This window comes from Oculina patagonica, chromosome 1, assembly GCF_052425735.1.
Source record: "Oculina patagonica isolate OP01 chromosome 1, crgOcupat, whole genome shotgun sequence".
NCBI lineage: Eukaryota > Metazoa > Cnidaria > Anthozoa > Scleractinia > Oculinidae > Oculina > Oculina patagonica.
Window position 1 is genome coordinate 1,355,481 of NC_135758.1, and position 21,295 is coordinate 1,376,775.

At 37.4% G+C, this 21,295-nt stretch overlaps 1 protein-coding gene across 3 annotated transcripts in view; it reads right to left on the minus strand.

Annotated features, from left to right (window-relative positions):
* Positions 1-12,669, minus strand: part of LOC144648698 (uncharacterized) — a 197,111-nt gene extending 184,442 nt beyond the window's left edge. For all 3 annotated transcript variants that reach the window (XM_078508256.1, XM_078508206.1, XM_078508382.1), the window contains exons 1-9: positions 12,571-12,669; positions 9,624-9,662; positions 7,334-8,545; positions 5,881-6,034; positions 4,862-5,058; positions 4,174-4,470; positions 3,280-3,579; positions 1,601-1,754; positions 988-1,181 (exon numbers count right to left, since the gene is read on the minus strand). In XM_078508256.1, coding sequence (XP_078364382.1) covers positions 988-1,181; positions 1,601-1,754; positions 3,280-3,579; positions 4,174-4,470; positions 4,862-5,058; positions 5,881-6,034; positions 7,334-8,545; positions 9,624-9,662; positions 12,571-12,622 — 2,599 coding nt within the window. In that variant the 5' untranslated portion in view covers positions 12,623-12,669. The remainder of the gene's footprint in view (positions 1-987; positions 1,182-1,600; positions 1,755-3,279; positions 3,580-4,173; positions 4,471-4,861; positions 5,059-5,880; positions 6,035-7,333; positions 8,546-9,623; positions 9,663-12,570) is intronic.
* Positions 12,670-21,295: the final 8,626 nt, after the last annotated feature.

The following is a 21,295-nucleotide window of genomic DNA, read 5'->3' on the forward strand; positions in this document are numbered from 1 at the left end:
AGTAGTAGTAGTAGTAGTAGTAGTAGTAGTAGTAGTAGTAGTAGTAGTAGTAGTAGTAGTAGTAGTAGCAGTAGTAGCAGTAGTAGTAGTAGTAGTAGTAGTAGTAGTAGTAGTAGAAGTAGTAGCAGTAGTAGTAATAGTAGTAGTAGTAGTACTAGTAGAAGTAGAAGTAGTAGTAGTAGTAGTAGTAGTAGTAGTAGTAGTAGTAGTAGCAGTAGCAGTAGCAGTAGTAGTAGTAGTAGTAGTAGAAGTAGTAGTAGTAGTAGTAGTAGTAGTAGTAGTAGTAGTAGTAGTAGAAGTAGAAGTAGTAGTAGTAGTAGTAGTAGTAGTAGTAGTAGTAGTAGCAGTAGCAGTAGCAGTAGCAGTAGCAGTAGCAGTAGTAGTAGTAGTAGTAGTAGTAGTAGAAGTAGAAGTAGTAGTAGTAGTAGTAGTAGTAGTAGTAGTAGTAGTAGTAGTAGTAGTAGTAGTAGTAGTAGTAGAAGTAGAAGTAGAAGTAGTAGAAGTAGTAGTAGTAGTAGTAGTAGTAGTAGTAGTAGTAGTAGCAGTAGCAGTAGCAGTAGCAGTAGCAGTAGTAGTAGTAGTAGAAGTAGAAGTAGAAGTAGTAGAAGTAGTAGTAGTAGTAGTAGTAGTAGTAGTAGTAGTAGAAGTAGAAGTAGTAGTAGTAGTAGTAGTAGTAGTAGTAGTAGTAGTAGCAGTAGCAGTAGCAGTAGCAGTAGCAGTAGCAGTAGCAGTAGCAGTAGCAGTAGCAGTAGCAGTAGCAGTAACAGTAGCAGTAGCAGTAGCAGTAGCAGTAGCAGTAAAACAGTAAATAATTAACAGTAACAGTAAATAATTTAAACAGTACCAGTAGTAAAAACAACGCCGTAAACGAGTAAACGCTTAAAAACTCCATATGCTGCAAAAACAGTAATAGCAGAAAGGGTAAAAACAGGAATAACTTCAACAGCAGTAGTACGTGAGAAAGTACAGAGTTAGTAAGTTACGTACCTGCCGTCAGACCCTTTTTCAAAATGGCGAACTTCATTTTAATGCTGCTGCCATAGCTTTGTGTATATACTTTAATGGATATGTTCTTTGAGAGACCAAAAGGAACGTCTGCTAGAATTTCTGGAGCAAACGTGTCACAACCAAGGTGATAGAGCACTTCAGTGCCATTCCCATTGATTATCTTGACAAATTCACTGAATTTTAAGGAGGAAGAAAAATGAAATTCTATTATAGATATAGACGAAAATTGACGCTTGTGGAGTAGCGTACCGTGCAGACAGACATTGCTTTAACTCTATTCTCGAAGTATGTATTCTTACGTCCATTTTACTCACTTTTTAATAACACTTCGCATTAATTTTAACAATTTAATAACACTTCTTCATTAATTTTAATTAACTGATTAAGTTATTAATAACACGTTTAATCAATCAATTAATTAACTATATCGTGTATCAGTATTTACCCATCTTAATTTTCTGTTGTTATTAAATATTACTGAGAATGAAACTACTGGGGCCGGAGTAGCAGAGGGACCTTAGTTCCAGCCCAGCTTACAGTCATAAGAGACACTGTCGTAGTAGAAAGAGATAAGTAAATGTTTCCACTGTACCTGCAATAGTGAAGATTTAATTCTTGTACAGAGATGAAGGCGACGGCTTCATGGATACCAGCACTTTGTATTTCCCAATTACATCGAAGATCATCGTAACTGGTACTTGTTAACTCTATTTGACCAAAAGTTTCGTTTAAAGTGGTGGAACAGCCTAGGAAAGGGAGAAAAGAGCAATTCATCAAAACTAAAATTGATTATTTTTTAATTTTTATTTTTTTAATTTTAATTCTTTTTTAGCAAAAATATTTAGAGTAAATAAACTCAGTTCGTTGCGAATCCATGGCATTTGTTTCTCGGAAAACTAAAGTTTAAAATAAATAACCGGCACGCATACATGCATGCACAGGCGATAACGCTTTACAATGATCCCAGAAATTGCACTTTTCTTATTCATTTTAATTTTTATTTGCCTTGACTACAAAACGAACCTCCAATACATTACAAACCTACAGTATGATAAGATAAATACATTAAATCATTATGAACTTCGTCATTTAGCAACAGAAAGGCCCAGATTTGATTTCCACCCCTAGACGATACTGAAGATTGTGTGAAATTTCCGTATTGAAATGGTCTGAAATGTAATGAAGTCAACACCGCTTACTAGAATCACTTACATGCATTTATGCAACTTATCAAACAAAACATTTTAGATCAGCTAAATCAGCAATAGGGTAGAAGTTCTTTCTGAGTGAACTCTGGCTTCTCGTAAAAATGGGAATACGGATACCGTCACTGTGTTATTTTTAATTGGCTTGAGATAAATACCCGAATAAATATTATCAAAAGCAGTAAAAGGAAGATGGCGAGTCGCGAAGGGAAAAGTTAAATATTATCGACAACAATGCACGTCAAAGCAAACAATGATTTCAGATAGCTCACCTTTGCAATCTATAAATCAAGATACTGCTGCCATCGGTCTCCCTTTTGGAAAGGTTTCAAAAGTTATGACACTAACCGGCCTTCACTCGTCAAATTCAACATCAGTCAACTTAGTCTGCCATCACGTATGCCGACTTCGAATACACGTACAACGGTAAAAAAGTTCTTTAAGCGAGCTCACAATTATCCAGTACATCGTTCTCCCCTGACCCCAAAACTCCGTTTAACTGTACGTTAGAAATCAAACGCGTTTTGCCGATGGATGCTCTTAAAGTTGATTCATACTCATTGACAATCAAAGATGGCGTACCGAAACTGAGTAAACAACAAAGTGCCTAGTTCCCAGTGCTACTCGGTTGGAGTAATCTTTCACTCCTCACACGGCCGTCCACCGGGCCATAGCATATAGGCGTTACCGCCTAAAAAAAACGATCACCGACGACTAATCAGGTACAAATAACGTTAATGTAACAAGATTTTTGTCGTCTTTCGATTTTCCTTGCTTGCTAAAATAAAAGCAATTTTATCATTGTTTTCTTCAGAACTTCTCTGAAAATCACTTAGGTGACGTGATCGCTATTAAAAATTAGAATTATTTTCGCTATCTGCACCTTCTGTAATAGCACTTCCGAAGGTAAACATATGCTGTAACAGGAAGCAAAAATATACTAATTTGCCATGTCAACCTACTGTAATTGTGGCCCTCCCTCTACGCTACGCTCTTGTCAACGCTCAGGACTGGACTTGTGTCACCTTAAGTTTTAATAAACAAAAGTAATAATTCGAAAACGTACCTGTTATAGCGTGCACGAAAAACGACAACGGCCCTGCTCCTTGGGATGTAAAAGCGGCCACGGCCACAAGGTATTCGTTTGCTGGCGTAAGGCCTTTTAATGTGAATTGTGTCGGGTAATGAGCACTAGTATTGACGCTTTTAATTTGCCCTCCATAATGGTTGAGTTCTATGTAGTAGATTGTGTAACCTAACAGTTTGCCATTGGCGTAATCCTGGGGAAGAGGGTCCCACTCCACTTGAAGGTCGGATGTAAAACCAATGCTTAACACACGAACACCATTCGGCGCTCTGCTCGGAACTGAAAAACAAAGCACATTCATTTGTTGCTCTGCCTTTTCTATTCTTTCTGAATCAAAGCAATAAACAAACATTGAACCAATAAGATTTTAGGGCGGAGTTTGCTATGTAAAAGCAGGAACAATCGTCTAATTCGTCCGTCTTTTCCTCGCCATTCAAGTGTCGAGAGCTCAAGAAAATATTTTGCGACCTCTTTTGAGCGAGATGTTCAAATGTTACCTTTGAGAGTACAAGACAAGTACAAGGTTATTGTTCGTGTTTACTAGCAATACGGTGTCGTTTCAGGAAGACTTATAAGCAGTCTGCATGATCGTGCATGTTTTGTTTACATCTTGTCAGTGAAATGAGCTAAGCTAGATCCGGCACTTTTATCTAGGGGTTTATTGCTTTAACTTACTCAAGTGCCGCAATAGCCTGTGTACAACCGTTCCGCGCGAAGCGGGACGGCTGTACACAGGCTAGTGCCGCAATGGCAATCCGCTTGTTCTTTTGGTATCACCTACCTAAACCTTTCTATTTTCCTTCCTTCATGTCAGAGATTCATGAAGTAAACTTTCTGAATCAAAGCAAAAATTACAGTTGTTGTGTAACTCACCCCCTTCATCTGTCATAACTAAGACATCTGCACTTTTAAAAGGTATCCCATCGCCATCCACGGCTACAACAACAACATTATACTCTGTGTATCCAGCAAGGCCTGTTATCTCCGATGCTGTTGTACCCTCCGCCACTATTTCGCCAGTTGATTTGCTGCTGCTGTTAGTCTTCCTTGCGAGGGCAACATAAAATCCAATTCCACTACTGATAAGATTGGTCGGTTGGCTCCAGATTATCCTGACACTTTTCGCTGTTTTGTTTACCACAGCCACGTTCCAGTCAACCAGAATGGAAGCTGCAATACATGTTTATATTAAAAGTAAATAATTTAAATACCCAAATTAAAACAAACAAACGGACAAATGAATTATCTCTTGCTTGCATGGTATGGCTTAATAATTAAAAGACAAACGTATTTGAAATCAGTTGACATTTTTAAACAAAGATCTGCTATTCTTAAAAAAAGTAAACAAGACATTTGGTGGAAATGCTATGAAGAAAGTTTTATTTTTGCTTTTGAGGGCAGGTTACCTTTTCACCGTGATCAAGATGTACATTCCCAAATTCCAATTTGATCTGCCAAGAAGACCTGTATTAAACGCAACCACGGCAGATAACTAATCTCAATTTTAATTTCACGAAGAGGGCGAGATACGCGTATACCAATACAAGATTATGTTCTTTACCTAGACTCAGACGATGCTTCAAAATGCCGTAATCAATTTTGACATAGCTCAGGCTGTTGATAAGAGAGACTTGTATCGTGATATTTGTGGATTCTTCAAACGGGATTTGCTGGACACTCTTGTTAAAGGGTGCAGAATCCCATCCATGTAGGGCAAAAACCTCGGTTCCATTACCGTCAACAAATTTGACGTATTCACTGCGGAAATATAAAACAAACGTTTACATGATTAGCACTTAGGGCTGGCACCCCCTTTTTTTCTCATGAGCTCTACTCGATCGGCGAATCCGAACAAAACTGACTTTAAATGAGTTATGGCTGGGTGATTTGTGGGTCTTTGGCTTTCTTTTTGCTGGATAAAAAACACTTGGATAAAGGAAGAAATACTCGAAGCCGTCCCCCAGACCAGGACCCAACGAGGAGCAGCACAATGAGTTGCGGAGCAACAACGTTATTTTTGCGACCGGAATGATAGGACTGGCGCGGTTCGCCAAGCATGGAAACGTTCTTATTATTTATTCTTATTCTTATTCTTATTTCAATATTGTATATATACGCAAATACGCACAAAGACAAATCACCAGAGCGTAAGAATAGAACTGCGTACATATCCTAATTAAATACTATTATCCTAAGAAACTCAAACAATAAGACAATTTAGACAGCACCTTAGGGAATCAATGTTCATGTGCTATTTTCTCACTTGCCCAGCATATTTAACGTAGTGACTTATATAATATTCATTATCATGTCCTGAAGAGTACCCTGAAGAGGTTGAAAGTTCTAGACGATGTAAATGTAACTTTTTCACGCTCCAAACGGTTGAAAACAAATAAATCTAGAAGAAAACTCGAACATCCATTCTGTGACTTTTTATATTATCTTCCAGAAAACACCGTGAAAGTAGATACAGGAAATACTTTACCTACCAGGTAATATAACAACACCCTACTGAAAGATTAAGCGATGCAAGATAACAACATTAAAGCAAAGGTAAAGTAACGGAATCAACGTATATACCTGGGGTCACTGAAGTTCATTTGGTGGATAGAAACAACAGCAACTGCTTGAGGTATTCCAGCATTTTCAACTATCCAGTTACAGTATGGAACGAATTTGCTCGTATAGCTGATATCCAGTCTCCCAAAGGATTGGTTCACGTTTTCCGTACACTCTAAAAACAACAATATTAATAAAATACTAAAATAAAATAATTTTCAAGTTTTCAACAAAGATGTGTACTTATGATTTGCCTGACACCTGGCTCGATTTAAGTAAAAATTAAATAGAAATAGAAGTAAATAAGTGAGCCCAGCCTACGTTAAAAAATATGCGACAAAAAGTGCCGCGGATCAGTTTTGTCATCATAATCTTATTAGGCTTCTGTAATCACGCGGACGACTTAGCAACAAACTTCACGTAGTATTAAAACAAAGCAAAGCTAAAATACCAAAAATCCTAAATGAAACGAAATTTAGCTCGATTCAGGTTTAGCTCCATAAATTGGATTCACCCGGTACATCAAAAAAGCACATTAAAGAAGTAATTGACCTCTTCTCTTAATTCTTTAATGTGCTGAAATTAATTGTTTTGCGCTACGGTGCAAAAGTTCTCCTAAAAATGCTAGAAATGCACTTTATCACACTGCAGTGTGAGATTTTGATGAAGTAAAAATGAAATGTACAATAATACACTTTGGTGCATGCGCATAAGCCAAAATTTTGCGAACTGTTTCGATTTTTTGTCCTTGCTCCGTTCCTTTTCGTTTTTCTCTGCTTTCCTTTTTATCTACTTTCTACTATGTACATTCTTTCTTCTTGCCTGAAAAGTTTTGGTCTTTATCAATGCAGACGCCTGGAAAGGAGACTATGATCAAGTACAGGCATATTGGCCTTTTTCACCACCAACTTTATACCAAAATCGCGTTTTTATTAGCTCTGTCCGAATGCAGTCGATATTCAAAACGGACAGTCTTATGTAAAGATCTATCCAACCTGCATTAGTTGCATATCACAAGAATCTGCTGACCTACAAATTTGTGACGTCACAAGTGGTTGAATGGCGATTCCACTGAATATAACTAATGAGCAGTCAGCTCTGGATAGTCATGATGTGGCTTGACAAAAAGCCGACATGGAACATATTTCGTACCCCAGCTAATGAGAGGAGTGTCACATTAAGGCCTTTGTCAAAAGTATTTTGTCAAGTTTGGCCTGTTAGTCTATTGGCATGATTCTCAGCTCGCTTTTCCCGGGTTCGACTCCCGGACAGGCCCAGAAAAGTGTTTTGGGCCCAGGAGCTGTTGCCAAGTGGAATTAAACATACAGCGAGGCAATTTTTTTAGAAACGATGAATTGACAGAAAATAATTTCAGAAAAGCAAAAAGTCGCATTCTTTGTAAGTTGTGACTTCTTGATTGACAGATTAAACAGGTATGTTCTAGTGTAATATCTCTCATATTTGCATAACCCACCTGATGAGCTATTAAGAGCTCTATAGTGAGCCACAAAGCCTTTACCAGAGACAATGCTATCAGAGGTAAATTGCATGTAGATGTATCTGCCTGAAGAATAGACCGGTGGAGGGAGATTACTTCCACAACTTTTTAACAAAAGAGAAGCATTATTGTTTTGTCCGTCAAAAATGTTTACGCTATCGTAGCTGCACTGGGCATGATCTTCCACATCAAATGTAGTAAAGTAGATGAGAATCCTCTCCCCATAGGGCGCTTCGATGAGCCATTGGCAATTCTCGTTGATATCGTAATTGTTAGGATATCCAGGACTGAAGATTGAGCCATTCTGACTGTAGCTCAGATCAATAGTTTGTGTTTGGCCATGACACGCAGGATTTGTGGTTGGGGTTAAAGTAGGTGGTGGAGTGATACCTGATGAACTATTAATTGCTATGTAGTGAGCCACAAACCCTTGATACGAAGCAGACCCATCAGAGGTGAATTGCATGTAGATGTATCTGCCTGAAGAATAGACCGGTGGAGGGAGACTACTTCCACAACTTTTTGACAAAAGAGAAGCGAAACTGTTTTGTCCGTCAAAAATGTTTACGCTATCGTAGCTGCACTGGCCATCATATGAGTCTTCTACATCAAATGTAGTAAAGTAGATGAGAATCCTCTCCCCATAGGGTGCTTCGATGAGCCATTGGCAATTCTCGTCGTTACCGTAATTGTTAGGATATCCAGGACTGAAGATGGAGCCATTCTGACTGTAGTTCAGGTCAATAGTTTGTGTTTGACCATGACACGCAGGATTTGTGGTTGGGGATAAAGTAGGTGGTGGAGTGATATTTGATGAACTATTAGTTGCTATATAGTGTGCCACAAACCCTTGATGTGAAACAGACTCATCAGAGGTGAATTGCATGAAGATATATCTGCCTGAAGAATAGACCGGTGGAGGGAGACTACTTCCACAACTTTTTAACAGAAGAGAAGCGAAACTGTTTTGTCCGTCAAAAATGTTTACGCTATCGTAGCTGCACTGGTCATCATCTTCCACATCAAATGTAGTAAAGTAGATGAGAATCCTCTTCCCATAGGGTGCTTTGATGAGCCATTGGCAATTCTCGTTGTTACTGTAATTGTTAGGATATCCAGGACTGTAGATTGAACCATTCTGAGTGAAACTTAAATCAATAAGTTCTGCTTGACCATCACATGCTGACCCTTTAATGAGATATTCATTTTGATTAGTTGAAGCATTGTAGAAACGAATGATATAGACAGGAAAAACCTTTCTATTGGTTGCAAAGACAACAAATATATATCTAGGAGGGCGCACAGGCCTTCTTTTAAATTTTTTTTTTGAAATTTTGTCACAGCTGTTATAAAGTCAAGAAATGACTCACCATCGTTGCGCCCCTTTTGTTCACTTCACGCATGTTTATCGCGCCTAACCCCCTTGAGTGAGTTAGTCTAATCGGCGCGTGTCGCGGGTCGCGGGTCGCGGCCCGAAAACCTGAATTTTTAGTTTGTTTTCATTTTTAATTTCCAAAAGTACAATAATAATAATAATAATAATAATAATAATATATTTTTTTTTTAATATATTTTTTTTAATATTATTATTATAATAATAATAATAATAATAATAATAATAATAATAATAATAATAATAATAATAATAATAACGCGCTAACCGATTGCGCCACGGAGACAAAATCGATGAAGGCAAAAAATTTTCATAACAAACACTAATTATTGACAACAAAAACCTTTCTGCAGAAATTTTCGCTGCTTTAGAGACAAAACTTACAAATACTTTTTTTGGACCACTATTAAAAAAAGTAGTCGAACTCTCTCACTGGTCCCATGTTGTTATTGTTTTGGCAAAATCACAAAGAAAAGAGCTGCTCATTCGCCTTAGAGATTCGCTGACTACCGCTCCGATGATTGCTTTGCAAGTTGTGAGAGCATCGCTCAGATTTTATACAAGAGAATGTATGGAAAGTTGCTTCCCCCCCTTCCCTCCCCCCCCCGAATCTCATCTTCAATATCATTTATAAGAATTCTAAAAACAAACTAAAAGGTAGATGGGAACTATTGATGCATTTTAGGATTACATCGTCATAAAACTTCGATCCACCTCCTTCACCTTTCGTTTCTTCAGAAAAAAATGTTGCCTAACTCCAGCAACAGCAAATAGCAAGCAACAACAACAACAAACAAACAGAACAAAAAATAAGAAATGCTCACAACAGAAACAAGTAAATGTAAAATTATGATATTGTATTAAAATACTTACCGTGCTCTGCTTTGGCCAGCTGCATACAACTGAGTAGAACTATGGAAAGAAAAAAAACATTCGTATTAAAAACAGTCAGTTAATTTAATCTACCTTTCTTTTCATATTTTGCACGCATTATGACTCCTGTAAATATTTTCAGTTTTGTGCATAAAGCCGCCTTAACAATGTCAATTGATGGCTTTGAAAGCGTTGTCATAAAAGTGCTCTAGCTCTCCAACTTTGTTATTATTTTTTTCATCCACGATCAGATTCTATCCCATTGTTAAAACTTTTTATTAACTTGTCTGCAAACGCAACGTATAACTACTTGAGAGTCTGGGTCTTGTTTTCATAATTCCACCATCGTGGTCGTCAAACTCCTTTTCGTATCAGCCGTTACAGTGATTTTCTCTTTGAACCAAATTAATAAGAAAACCTGTATACATTTCTCAGTACTTCTATCCCTTTCCTTAGAAAATCGAAGCAACAAACTGAAATTATAGTCACGGGGGACACGTTCCGCTCATCGGTATACATTTATGATTGAGAAGTGTATGCACGAAGTGCGACGACTGTTACCGAAAATGCACGAAATATTTATGAACAGGCCCCGCAATGTTTCTGCCGGATAATTGCACGTCCATAGTTGTTTTTTGGTAAAAAAACACTAGTTTGCATTGAATTGTGCTTTCTACATAAGCTTTTTAAAGTAACACCCTACCAATATTTTGCCTGATCAACATAATTATGATCATTGTATCCACCGCGACCTTAATCAGGTAAAAAAAGGTATTTGGGTAAAAAACATTATGTTCAATTTGCATACTATAACGATACGCAAATATTGGTTTAGTGGGCTTATTCGTTTAGCAAGACTGTCAAACTACTAATTTGACGGGCGAGAAGCCCCGGCTTGCGATAGCGATAAACGAACGCAGCGCCTGCCTCGCTTCTCTTGGAAGTTAGAGAAATCAGGATTCCAATAATTTTCATCATGTCACGAACGTAGGAAAAAGAAAAAAAAATTGAGTCCCCGACAGGAATCACACCCGAGACTTCGGTGCACTATCCACTTTACCTTATTTTCAGGTATTTTAGAGTATAGGCCGGGTCTGTAAGAAGATATTTAACGGTATATAGCTTCGCAATAAAATGTTGGATTTTGAAACATTTCATAGGTCACCGTGATCTCAGTTTAGAGGCATGAAATATGACACGCGTCTTGAATACTGCTGAGATCAGCAATGTCGATAGCGTATTATATGACGATAAATTAAGAAAAACAGCTAATAAGATTAAACAAAAGAATTGAAAAAATAAATGCTGCGCTTACAAAATCTTAGGACAATTGGCAGTTAATAACCTTTGTAATAGTTATTTATAACGATTCTGTATTAACAATAAAAAGAATTTGTTTGCGTCAGAAGGCCTTTTGTTTTAACCCCGACTGAGTGTTCGAATAAATAAAGGCCTAGGACAGGAAGTTGTAGACTACTCATCCGTAAACAGTGCCTGACAAAACACTCGTGCTATCGTAACCCACAATAATCGCAATCCACATTTCTGCGTTTTAATATTTTCTGCACCAAGTTTTTTCAAAGCCAAAATATTCTGGACGGAAACTGACACGCTAGATTTGCCTGGTGTATTCAGATTCTTTCTTCATTTCCGCAGAAATAATATGAAGATAGTCTTAGATAGACTTCACACCTTGCGCAATAAACAGATTTAAAGTTTGCCAAATAATTCCGTTTAAATTAATTTAACATGTCAACACTTACCGGAGGAAAATTAACTTACCGAACATATAATTTACCTTACCAGATAAATTTATTGTTGTTAGAAAGCAACATGCAAATTTTATTCCACATTTCATCTTATTCAAGCGGAAAAAAATATCTCTAAATAACATTTAAAAATTGATCCCATCGGCGACAGATATTCTCTAGTTGTTTGTTATATTCAGTAGAGAAGTGTAAACTTACTCTGTATTCACCGGCTAATGTCACAGATATTTAGTTAAACAGCTTTTTGCTATTAGGATAGTTAAGTCCATTAAAAATGTAATGCAACACTGATCCTAAAGACATCAAACTTTTGTAACTTCGTATTTCTAGACATTACATATCCCTGGTCGTCTTACGGATAGCGATGGCATGTTGTCGACTTAAATCCATGTCAGCACACATATTCGCATTATGTGCTGCAGCTATTTCCTGCAACTGAAGACTCGGAGGCGAACTGATCATCATGTTATGCACAGTGCAACGGTTTTAATGAGAGTCTAAATTATAACTCGTATTTCAACTAGTATGTGTGAATTATTTGAATTTACGGACCTATTACTATGATGCAATCTTCACTGACTTAATCCGTCTGCATGATGCAGTTAATGTTTAGCACATTCTGCATGGTGAATTTTATTTGAATTTCAATACAGGTTTTAATTTTATTTGAATTTTATTTGAATTTCTTATACATGAACGAATTTTCAACGTATCCTATTTTTATCACATATTTCGTATTTCATGTTTCTTAAAAGATCACGGTAACCTATGAAATGCACCACAATCAAGCATTTACTGACATTTAATGTCAGTTGTAGCTTCGGCAAATACTCTGGCATATTTGTAAAGCCACAAAACTCAGCACTCTAAGCTAAGATCTGAAACGGAAGTCTATCTTTATATAGCTTTTAAACAAAAATCAACCAGGGTTTTCAGTTATGATGAAGGTAACGACTCCCTTTGAAAGTTAGCTACCTTTTGGGAAGACATTTGCAAGCAAAATAACATTGCACCGACTATAAAATCGTTGAACCGCTTACAGTAATTGGTCTTCTAGAACGAGAACACAGTCTGTCACTGAATGTCCGCCCCATGTGCAAAAAGAGCACTCTAACATGGAAATCAGTGTTTCTGATGCCAGATAGCGTCCAGTACTATAATGTATTTTATAAACTTACCAGTTGTAAAAAACCATACGTTGAAAAAACAAAGCTCCTTTCGCCAAGCCATTGCAAAAGCTTTAGCTCGGATGCATGCACTAGTGCGTCATAGTTATGCCACTGCCTGGAGCAAAGTAAAGTGACTCAAAGGGCGTGACATTAACGCAACATAATAACATGTGTGGACCAATTAAAGTGAAGTCAAGAAATTAATGTATGTAATTAACAGTTGGGATAAATTTGAAAAAAAAAAGATGCACAGCGGAATCCCGATTTCTAGAATCTTCGATTTTTATAACCTCAGGATAACTCGTCACCAGAAGTCGTTTCCTATCCCTCAGTTTAAGGTCGAAAACTTGCGTCTTCTTGCGACACTGTCTGTCCAGGACTTGAACGCAGTTGCGTTGACTTGCGTTTGACTTTGGTTGAGATCAAATGTGCACTTAAGTCAACGCAAGTTTTTCGCCGTTTAACCACCCAATGCAAGTTAAACGTTTATGGTTTTTTTTGCAGTTTATTTCAAAAACCTGTATTGAAGCGCGTAGCATTTTGAATGTGTTTTGCAAACTTGCGTGCACTTGCAACTAAGCTTGCGAGTCTAAAACACAACAATTTTAGCCCCGATTTTTTGAAGAATTGAGGAATCAGGATTTCAATGTAATTTTCATGATGTTACGAGCGTCGGATAAAGAAAAATTGTATGTGCGACCCGGCGGGAATCACACCCGTGTCTGACACTCCAAACACTGGGTGGGCGCTCCATACACTCAGCTTCGAAGAGACACATGGTGGGGAAGGCCATTTAGTACATTCACTTACGAAATTTGTTTGTAATAGAAATAGCTAGCCAAACTATGCAATACGATTTCGTAGATGAGAATAACTCGAAGTTCGTAAATCAGATAGGGATGTGTAATCGTTAGGAATACGATGTCCCAAAGTTTGATGGAATAGGGAAGCTTTCATTTCAACGTACGGGTCAGCTTCCACCACGCGCAATAGATAATTTTTTTTAATTTGTTTAATAAATCCTTTCAATGAAGTAGGGCGCCAGCACTTAGCGAAATAAAATCAACTAAGCGAACAAAAAATTAACCTTACAAGATGAAGGAGTTTTCTCGTTCTGGAAGACCGATACAGCGGTTCAAACATTTTTTTTTAGTTTAATGTCATTTTGCTTGCTATAATTTCTACGTAAAAAGAAGAAGATAATATTCAAATAAAGACGTAAGCTCTATCTTGCTCTATCTTTTAATACTTAAAACCATGCTTGCTTTTTATTTAAAAGCATTGATAAGCTAGAGCTTATGCCAGTTGCAGATCTTGGCTTAGAGTGCTACTGCTGAGTTTGGTAGCTCAAATCCCTTATATGCAAGTATATCAGAGTACTGGCCGAGACTACGAATAAAATTTGACGGTATACAGCTTCGCAATAAAATGCTTCATTGTCGAACATTTCATACGTCGCCGTGATCTCAGTTCAGAGGCATGGAGTATGACACGTGTCCTGAATACTGCTGAGATCAGCAATTTCGATAGCGTACTATATGACGTTAAATAAAGAAAGGTCGTTAATTAAAAAAAAAAAAAAAAAGAATTTAAAAATGCTGCGCTTACAAAATCTTAGGACAATTAAAGAAGCATTTGGTGGTTAATGCTTTATGTAACAGCGATTTATAACAATTCCACAACAGACTGTATTAACAATAAAATAATTTCAGTTTGCGTCAGAACGTCTTTTGTATAAACCCCGACTAAGTGTTCGAATAAATAAAGGCCAAGGACAGGAAGTTCTAGACTACTCATCCGTAAACAGTGCCTCAAAGCACTTGTGCTATCGTAACCCACAAAAAAATAATGCAGACCAACATCGCAATCGACATTACTACGTTTTAATATTTTTTCATCAAGCTTTTTTTTAAAGCCAAAATACTCAGGGCGAAAACTCACATGCTAGATTTGCCTAGCGTGTTCAGTTTCTTCCTTCATTTCTAAACAAATAAGATGAGAGACAATCTTCAGACAGATTTGACACCGTGCACGATAGACAGTTTTTAAGTTTTGCCTAATAATTCCGTTGAAAACTCAGTGCGCCAACCAACACTTAGCGGAGAAAATTAACTTAGAGTTTACAACAATGTTGTCCACCCTTATTCAAGCGTAAAAAAATATCTGCAAATAACATTTTAAAATTGATCCCATCGGCGATCGATCTTCTTCATTTTTTTTCGATATACTTTAGGGAAGGGTAAACCCACTATGTATCACTGAGATTGAATGTTAATCAAATCTGTTTTACGTGCTAAAAGTAATGTGACCGACGTTTATTTAAACAGCTTTTTACAAAGATAATTAAGTCAATTAAAAACTAAATGCATCACTAATCCTTAAGACATCGAACTTTTGTGACTTCGTATTAAAAAGATTACATATCCCTGGCCGTCTTAGGGATAGACAATGAAATGTACTTTATGAAAATCCATATCAGCGCACATATTCCCATTATGTGCTGCCGTTAGTGCTTTAACTGATTAGTGTTTAAGACTAGTACTCGGAGGCGAACTGATCATGATATGCCAAGTGCAACTATTTTAATGAGAGCCTAAATTACAACTCGCATTGCAACTAGTGCGTATGAATTATTTGAATTTACGGACCTTTAACTATGATTCAATGTTCTTTGACTTTAATCTGCATGATGCAGTTAATGTTCAGCACATAGTGTGACAAACTGTTTCATTTGCTTTTCTTAAACATGAAAGTGACCGTATTTCTGTCAAATATATCGTCATGGTCCTAAAGAGATCACGGTAGCCTATGAAATGTACCACAATCAAACATTACTGACATTTAATGTCAGTTCAGTGTAGCTTCAATTCGGCCAGTACTATGGCATATTTGGATATAAGCCACACAACTCAATACTTTAAGCCGAGATCTGAAACGGAAATATATTTTTGTTTATATACCTTTTAAACAAAAAGCACCCATTGTTTTCAGTAATGATGAAGGTGACGACTCTCTTTGAAAGTAAGCTAGTTTTTAGGATAGAAATTAGCAAGTAAAATGACATTTCACCGACCAAAAGTGTTTGAACCGATTACAGTAATTGGTCTTCTAAAGCTAGAATAAGTAAACTCTGACACTGAACAGTGTCCACTCCATGTGCAACAAAAGCACTTTTACATGGAAATCAGTGTGTCTGATCGTGCCAGACACTGTCTAGTACTGTATATATTTTAACACTTACCAGTTGTAAAAAGCCATTCGTTGATAATACAAATCTTCTTTCGCCAAGCCATTGCGCAAAAGCTTTAGCTCGGATGCATGCACTAGTGAGTCAAAGTTATGCCACTGCCTGAAGCAAAGTAAAGTGACTCAACGGGCGTCACAAGCACGTAAAATAATAGTAAGTTTGGACCAATAAAAGCCGAGTGAAGTCAAGAAATTTATGTATGTTAATAATATTATGATTAATAGTGTTATTATTAGTATCTGTATTTAGTAATATATTAGTTTAACACACGGCCCCACAAGCATTGTGCTTAAAACCCCTATCGTGTTTAAATAAAGCATATGATGATGATGATGATGATGTTGTTAACAGAAATAAATTTGAAAAAGATGTACAGTGGACTCCTCGATTTTTCAAAACTCAGGAATACTCGAACCATAAGTCGCAACATTTTAGCCCCCATTTTTCGAACAAATTTTCCTTTTTTTGAGATTTGAGAAATCAGGATTTCAATGTAATTTTTATCATGCCACGAATGAAAGAAAAATCCTGAGACCCGACGGGAATCGCACCCCTGCACGTGACTGCTCCCAAACGCCGGGCGGGCGCTCTATACACTGAGCTTCATAGAGACGGATGGCGAGCAAGGCCATTTAGTGCGTTCCTTTACGAACTAATTCTTATGTTATAGAAATACCCTATTTTGAAAATGCGTTCATGTAAAAGGAAATGTATATTTAACAACTATTTACCGAAGTGGAGGTGGCTAGTGGCCAGTAAAAAAACTGAACAAAAAACTGAACGGAACATCGAACACCGAATTGGTATCAGTTTTTAAAGGTTATTTATAAAAATTATGTACGCTTACTGAGTACGCTTGAATAAGATGAAATGTGGAATAAAATTTACATGTTGCTTTCTAGCAACAATAGATTAATCTGGTAAGGTAAATTTTCTTTCGTTAACTGCTGACACCCTAATTTTTTGAACAGAATTATTTGGAAAACTTAAAAACTGTCTATTATGTGCAGTGTCAAATCTATCTGAAGATTATCTTGATCTTATTTCTGCAGAAATGTAGGAAGAAACTGAACACGCTACGTCACTCCTGGCAAATGTAGCGCATCATTCCCCGTCTTGAATATTTTCGCTTTAAACAAACTTGGTGCAGAAAATACTAAATCGCAGAAATGTCGATTGCGATATTGGTCTTTCTGTCTTCTTTATCATGGGCTACGGCGGCACGAATGTTTTGATAGCTACTGTAAGCTACTGTATACGGACGACTTGTCTAGAACTTCCGGCCCTAAACCTTTATTTAATTGATCGCTCAGTCGTCGTTCCTACAAAAGGCCTTTTGACGCAAACAAATTCGTCTTACTGTTTAGAACATTTTGTTATGGAATGATATAAATCGCTATTGCGAGTACCTAATGATACACTTATCGTTTACTTTGCCATCTTTCTTTATAATATTTGTTATCATCATACAGTACGCTATTGACATTGCTGATGCCAGCAGTATTCAGGACGCGTATCATATTGCATTCATCTATTAAACTGATATATCACGGTGCCCTATGAAATTTTTCATAATCAAGCATTTTATTACTAAGGTACCGTCAAATGTCAGTTGTACTTTCGTCCAGTGGCTAGCATACTTGTTGCCAAGTTGTGCAACTGAATTCTAGCTGATATAAGGTAACCATGGTTGTCCTAAATGATGAAGCAAACGCCTCTGCAAATTATCTTGTCCTTTTTTTGGCAGAAAGTAACAAGCAAAATAACATTTTTCTAAATTCCATGCAAATATAGCGCGTCGGTTCAATTCCCCGTCTTGAATACTTTCACTTTGAAAAAACTCAGTCAGAAAATACACAATCGCAGAAATATCGATTGCGACATTTTTCTTTCTGTTTTTTTTTTTTTTTCGTGGTCTACAACTCCCTGCCCTAAACCTTTGTTTAACTGATCACTAAGTCATGGTTTATACAAAAGGCCTTTGACGCAAACGAACTCTTCTTATTGTTTAGAACTTTTTGTCGTGAAATTGTTATGAAACCTTTCTTTATATTATTTATTATCATACAATACCCTATTGACATTGCTGACGCCAGCAGTATTCAGGACGCGTGTCACATTTCATGCCTCTAAACTAAGATCACGGTGACATATAAAATGTTCCACAATCAAGCATTTTATTAACTTCTTATACATAGAGTGGACATTCAGTATCAGAGTGTTCTCGTTCTAGAAGATCGATTACTGTAAGCGGTTCAAAGATTTTATCGTCGGTGAAAGGCTATTTTGCTTGTTAATTTCTTCCAAAAAAGTAGATAACTTTCAAAGAGAGTCGTTACCTTCATCATTACTGAAAACCCTGGTTGATTTGTTGTTTAAAAAATATAGAAATAAAGGAAGTTTTCCGTTGCAGATCTTGACTTAGTGTAACGAGTTTTGTGGCTTATATACAAGTATGTCAGTAAATGCTTGATTGTGGAAAATTCCAAGGTTACCGTGATCTTTTTAGAAACTCGAAATACGAAATATGTGAAAGAAAAAAGGTACTTTGAAAACGCGTTCATGTATAAGAAATGCAAATAAAACAATAAAAAAATTAGCAAATAAAACAATTAGTCAAAGAACGAGTGCTTTGGCACGCACTGTTTACGGTTGACTTGTCTAGAACTTCCGGTACTAAACCTTCATTAATTCGATCACTCAGTCGGGGTTTATACAAAAGGCCTTCTGACGCAAACAAATTCTTTCTGTCTGGTATGGAATTGTTTTAACTAACTATTACATAGATTACTAACCAGCAAGTGTTTTCTTAACTGTTCTAAGATTTTGTAAGCGCAGCATATCTTTATTTTATTTTTTTAATTAGCCATCTTTCTTTATTTATCGTCTATAGTACGCCATCGACGTTGCTGATCTCAGCAGTATTCAAGACGCGTATCATATTTCATGCCTCTAAACTTGAGATCCCGATCAAGCATTTTATTGCGAAGTTATTTACCATCAAATGTTATATGTAGTCTCGGCCAGTACTCTAACATAGTTGCATAAAAACTACCAAACTTTGTAAACTTTTGACGCAAACAAAATATACTTTACAAACTTTTGACCTTCTGACTCAAACAGAGCCTTTTTATTGTTTAGAACATTTTGTTTTGAAATGTTATGAAATCTTTCTATATAATATTGCTTATCATACAGTCAGTCAAATGTCGACTGCTGTACTTTCGTTCCGGACTCTGACATACTTGTATAAAACTCAGTACTTGAAACCAAGTTCTGCAACTGAATTCGAGCTTATGTAACCATGGTTTTCCTTAACGATAGAGCTAACGCCTCTGAACGGCCAGAGAGACAACTTCACTCGTGAACCGCCATCTTTCGATTCGAATATATTTGGCGCTTCAATCGACGTCAAATCATCTCTCGCCTCTGGTTTCTTTGAGATGCTGGCCTCTACCCACCATTCTAATTTAATGATGCCAGTCTGGGGGCTTCTGCAGTGGAGAAATGACTCGAAAATTCACTTATAGACTCAAAATTTGCCAAATGCCAGCTCAACAGCTCGCCTATGAAGGACTCAACTGCCGACTACTGAGCCCTCGGTGTTTCGAAACAACACACATTTTTACTTGAGCTTCTTATATGCAATCACAAACTTCTACAGAAGGTCTAAGCCTAGAAAACGCCTTTAGAGAAAAAAAATATATTTTTTTTACAATTTGATAAACTGGAACACGGCAGTAAAGCAAAAATCTTCAAAAGAAGAGTGACAAAAACAACAGTGACACAGGATAGCCAGCTGGGGGTCTGGTGCTTGGTAATGTTCGGTTTAGTATCACAGATCATGCTCATCTTTCAACCGCGCATGTAGCACAACCTTTCCATGGTACTGGTGTCTTACTGGTATCAGTAGCATCTCCGTGCAACGGTGGGGATGTTAATTGTTTACCATTCTCACTCATTAATTATGCCGCTCATTGTCCGGCGTGGATAAGATATAGGAAAAGATTGTGGCCGAGGCAATGAGCGACTGGGTGAGAAAGCACTATAGTTGTGTATTACGTCGCCGAAGGGGAGGTGGGAGGGTCGAAAATTTGTTCGGACTTCCCGGCTTGCGTATCTCTTTCGAAATGTCCCGAAACTAAGCAAAGAGATCTTTAAATACCGCGATTGTGCACATGCTGATTAGGCATTACATAATACAACTATCTATAAACAAACAGGGTTATGTAATCCACGCACTTGTGAATTCCGCGTCATAATTATGAATGAGAATAGTTTACCATTCTCACTCATTAATTATGCCGCTCATTGTCCGGCGTGGATAAGATATGGGAAAAGATTGTGGCCTACAGCTGCTCACGCACCTTGCTGCTTCAGTATAAACGCCAAAAGATCTCCGCATTTACAGGAAATAATCCACAAAATACACCTTCTCCCCAAAACTCAGAAAACCCCTCAAACCCTAACCGGTATATCCAACCACGAGAGAGGCCCAACCCAGCTAGTGGGGTTACTTCCCTATACCATATCATAGCATGTATTTAGATCGTGGCTTATAATGAGAGTGAAGTTAAGAGTAAAGAAAACGCCAAGACCTAAGGCGGACAGAATAACACCAGTGATGTCTGCCGAGAAAGGAAAACGTAAGACAAAAACGAAAAAAGAACAAAAGGGAAAAACCCCACTAGCCAAGCCGGACCAGGAATCCGTCGTAAACGGATTATAGGGTGTAAATTAGAATACCCTTCTGATCGCGACAAGGCCAGTGGAGGGGGTGGACTGACTATTTTTTATTATTTTAAAATGACATAATATTTTGAATTGTTAAAATTCTAGCTAGGGGAGAAGTAAAGGATAAACATAACTCCCGTATAACCCAGGTTGTAGCGTCTAAACGTGGATAAAATGCTTAACTCCGAGGATAAAAACGGCCGACCGGCGAGCTTTTAATAATTACAAACTAAACCTACAGAAATATACAATTGTCTATTTAAAGTTCCGCACTGGGATGTGTTAGGTAACAAACCTTACGTTAGCCCAACGTGTTAACACTTTAACCTAAGCTCCACACAACTACTGTATTTTTCTTGACATGAAAGCTAATCAATTCCAGACCGATAAACCATAACAAAGCACCTAACACACCAACACTTAAAAGGACCGACACATGACTGTTGCCAAATACTTGATACCCAATTCAAACTTTAAACAAAGACGACGCATGGCTCTTGCCAACTTAGCTCGACACACGAGCACACTTGAGACCAAAACCGTAACACGTCGTGAAACAAAATTGTGCTCAACAAAGGAGCGAACATAACTATAGCCGACACACGGCATGTTCCAATTTCTACTCGACACACGAGCGAACGTTTTAGCTACAACCAACAGACAGCATCTGCCAATTTCTGCTCGAAATACGAGCGAACGTTTTAGCTATAACAGCCGACACACGGCGTCTGTCAATCTCTGCTCGACACACGA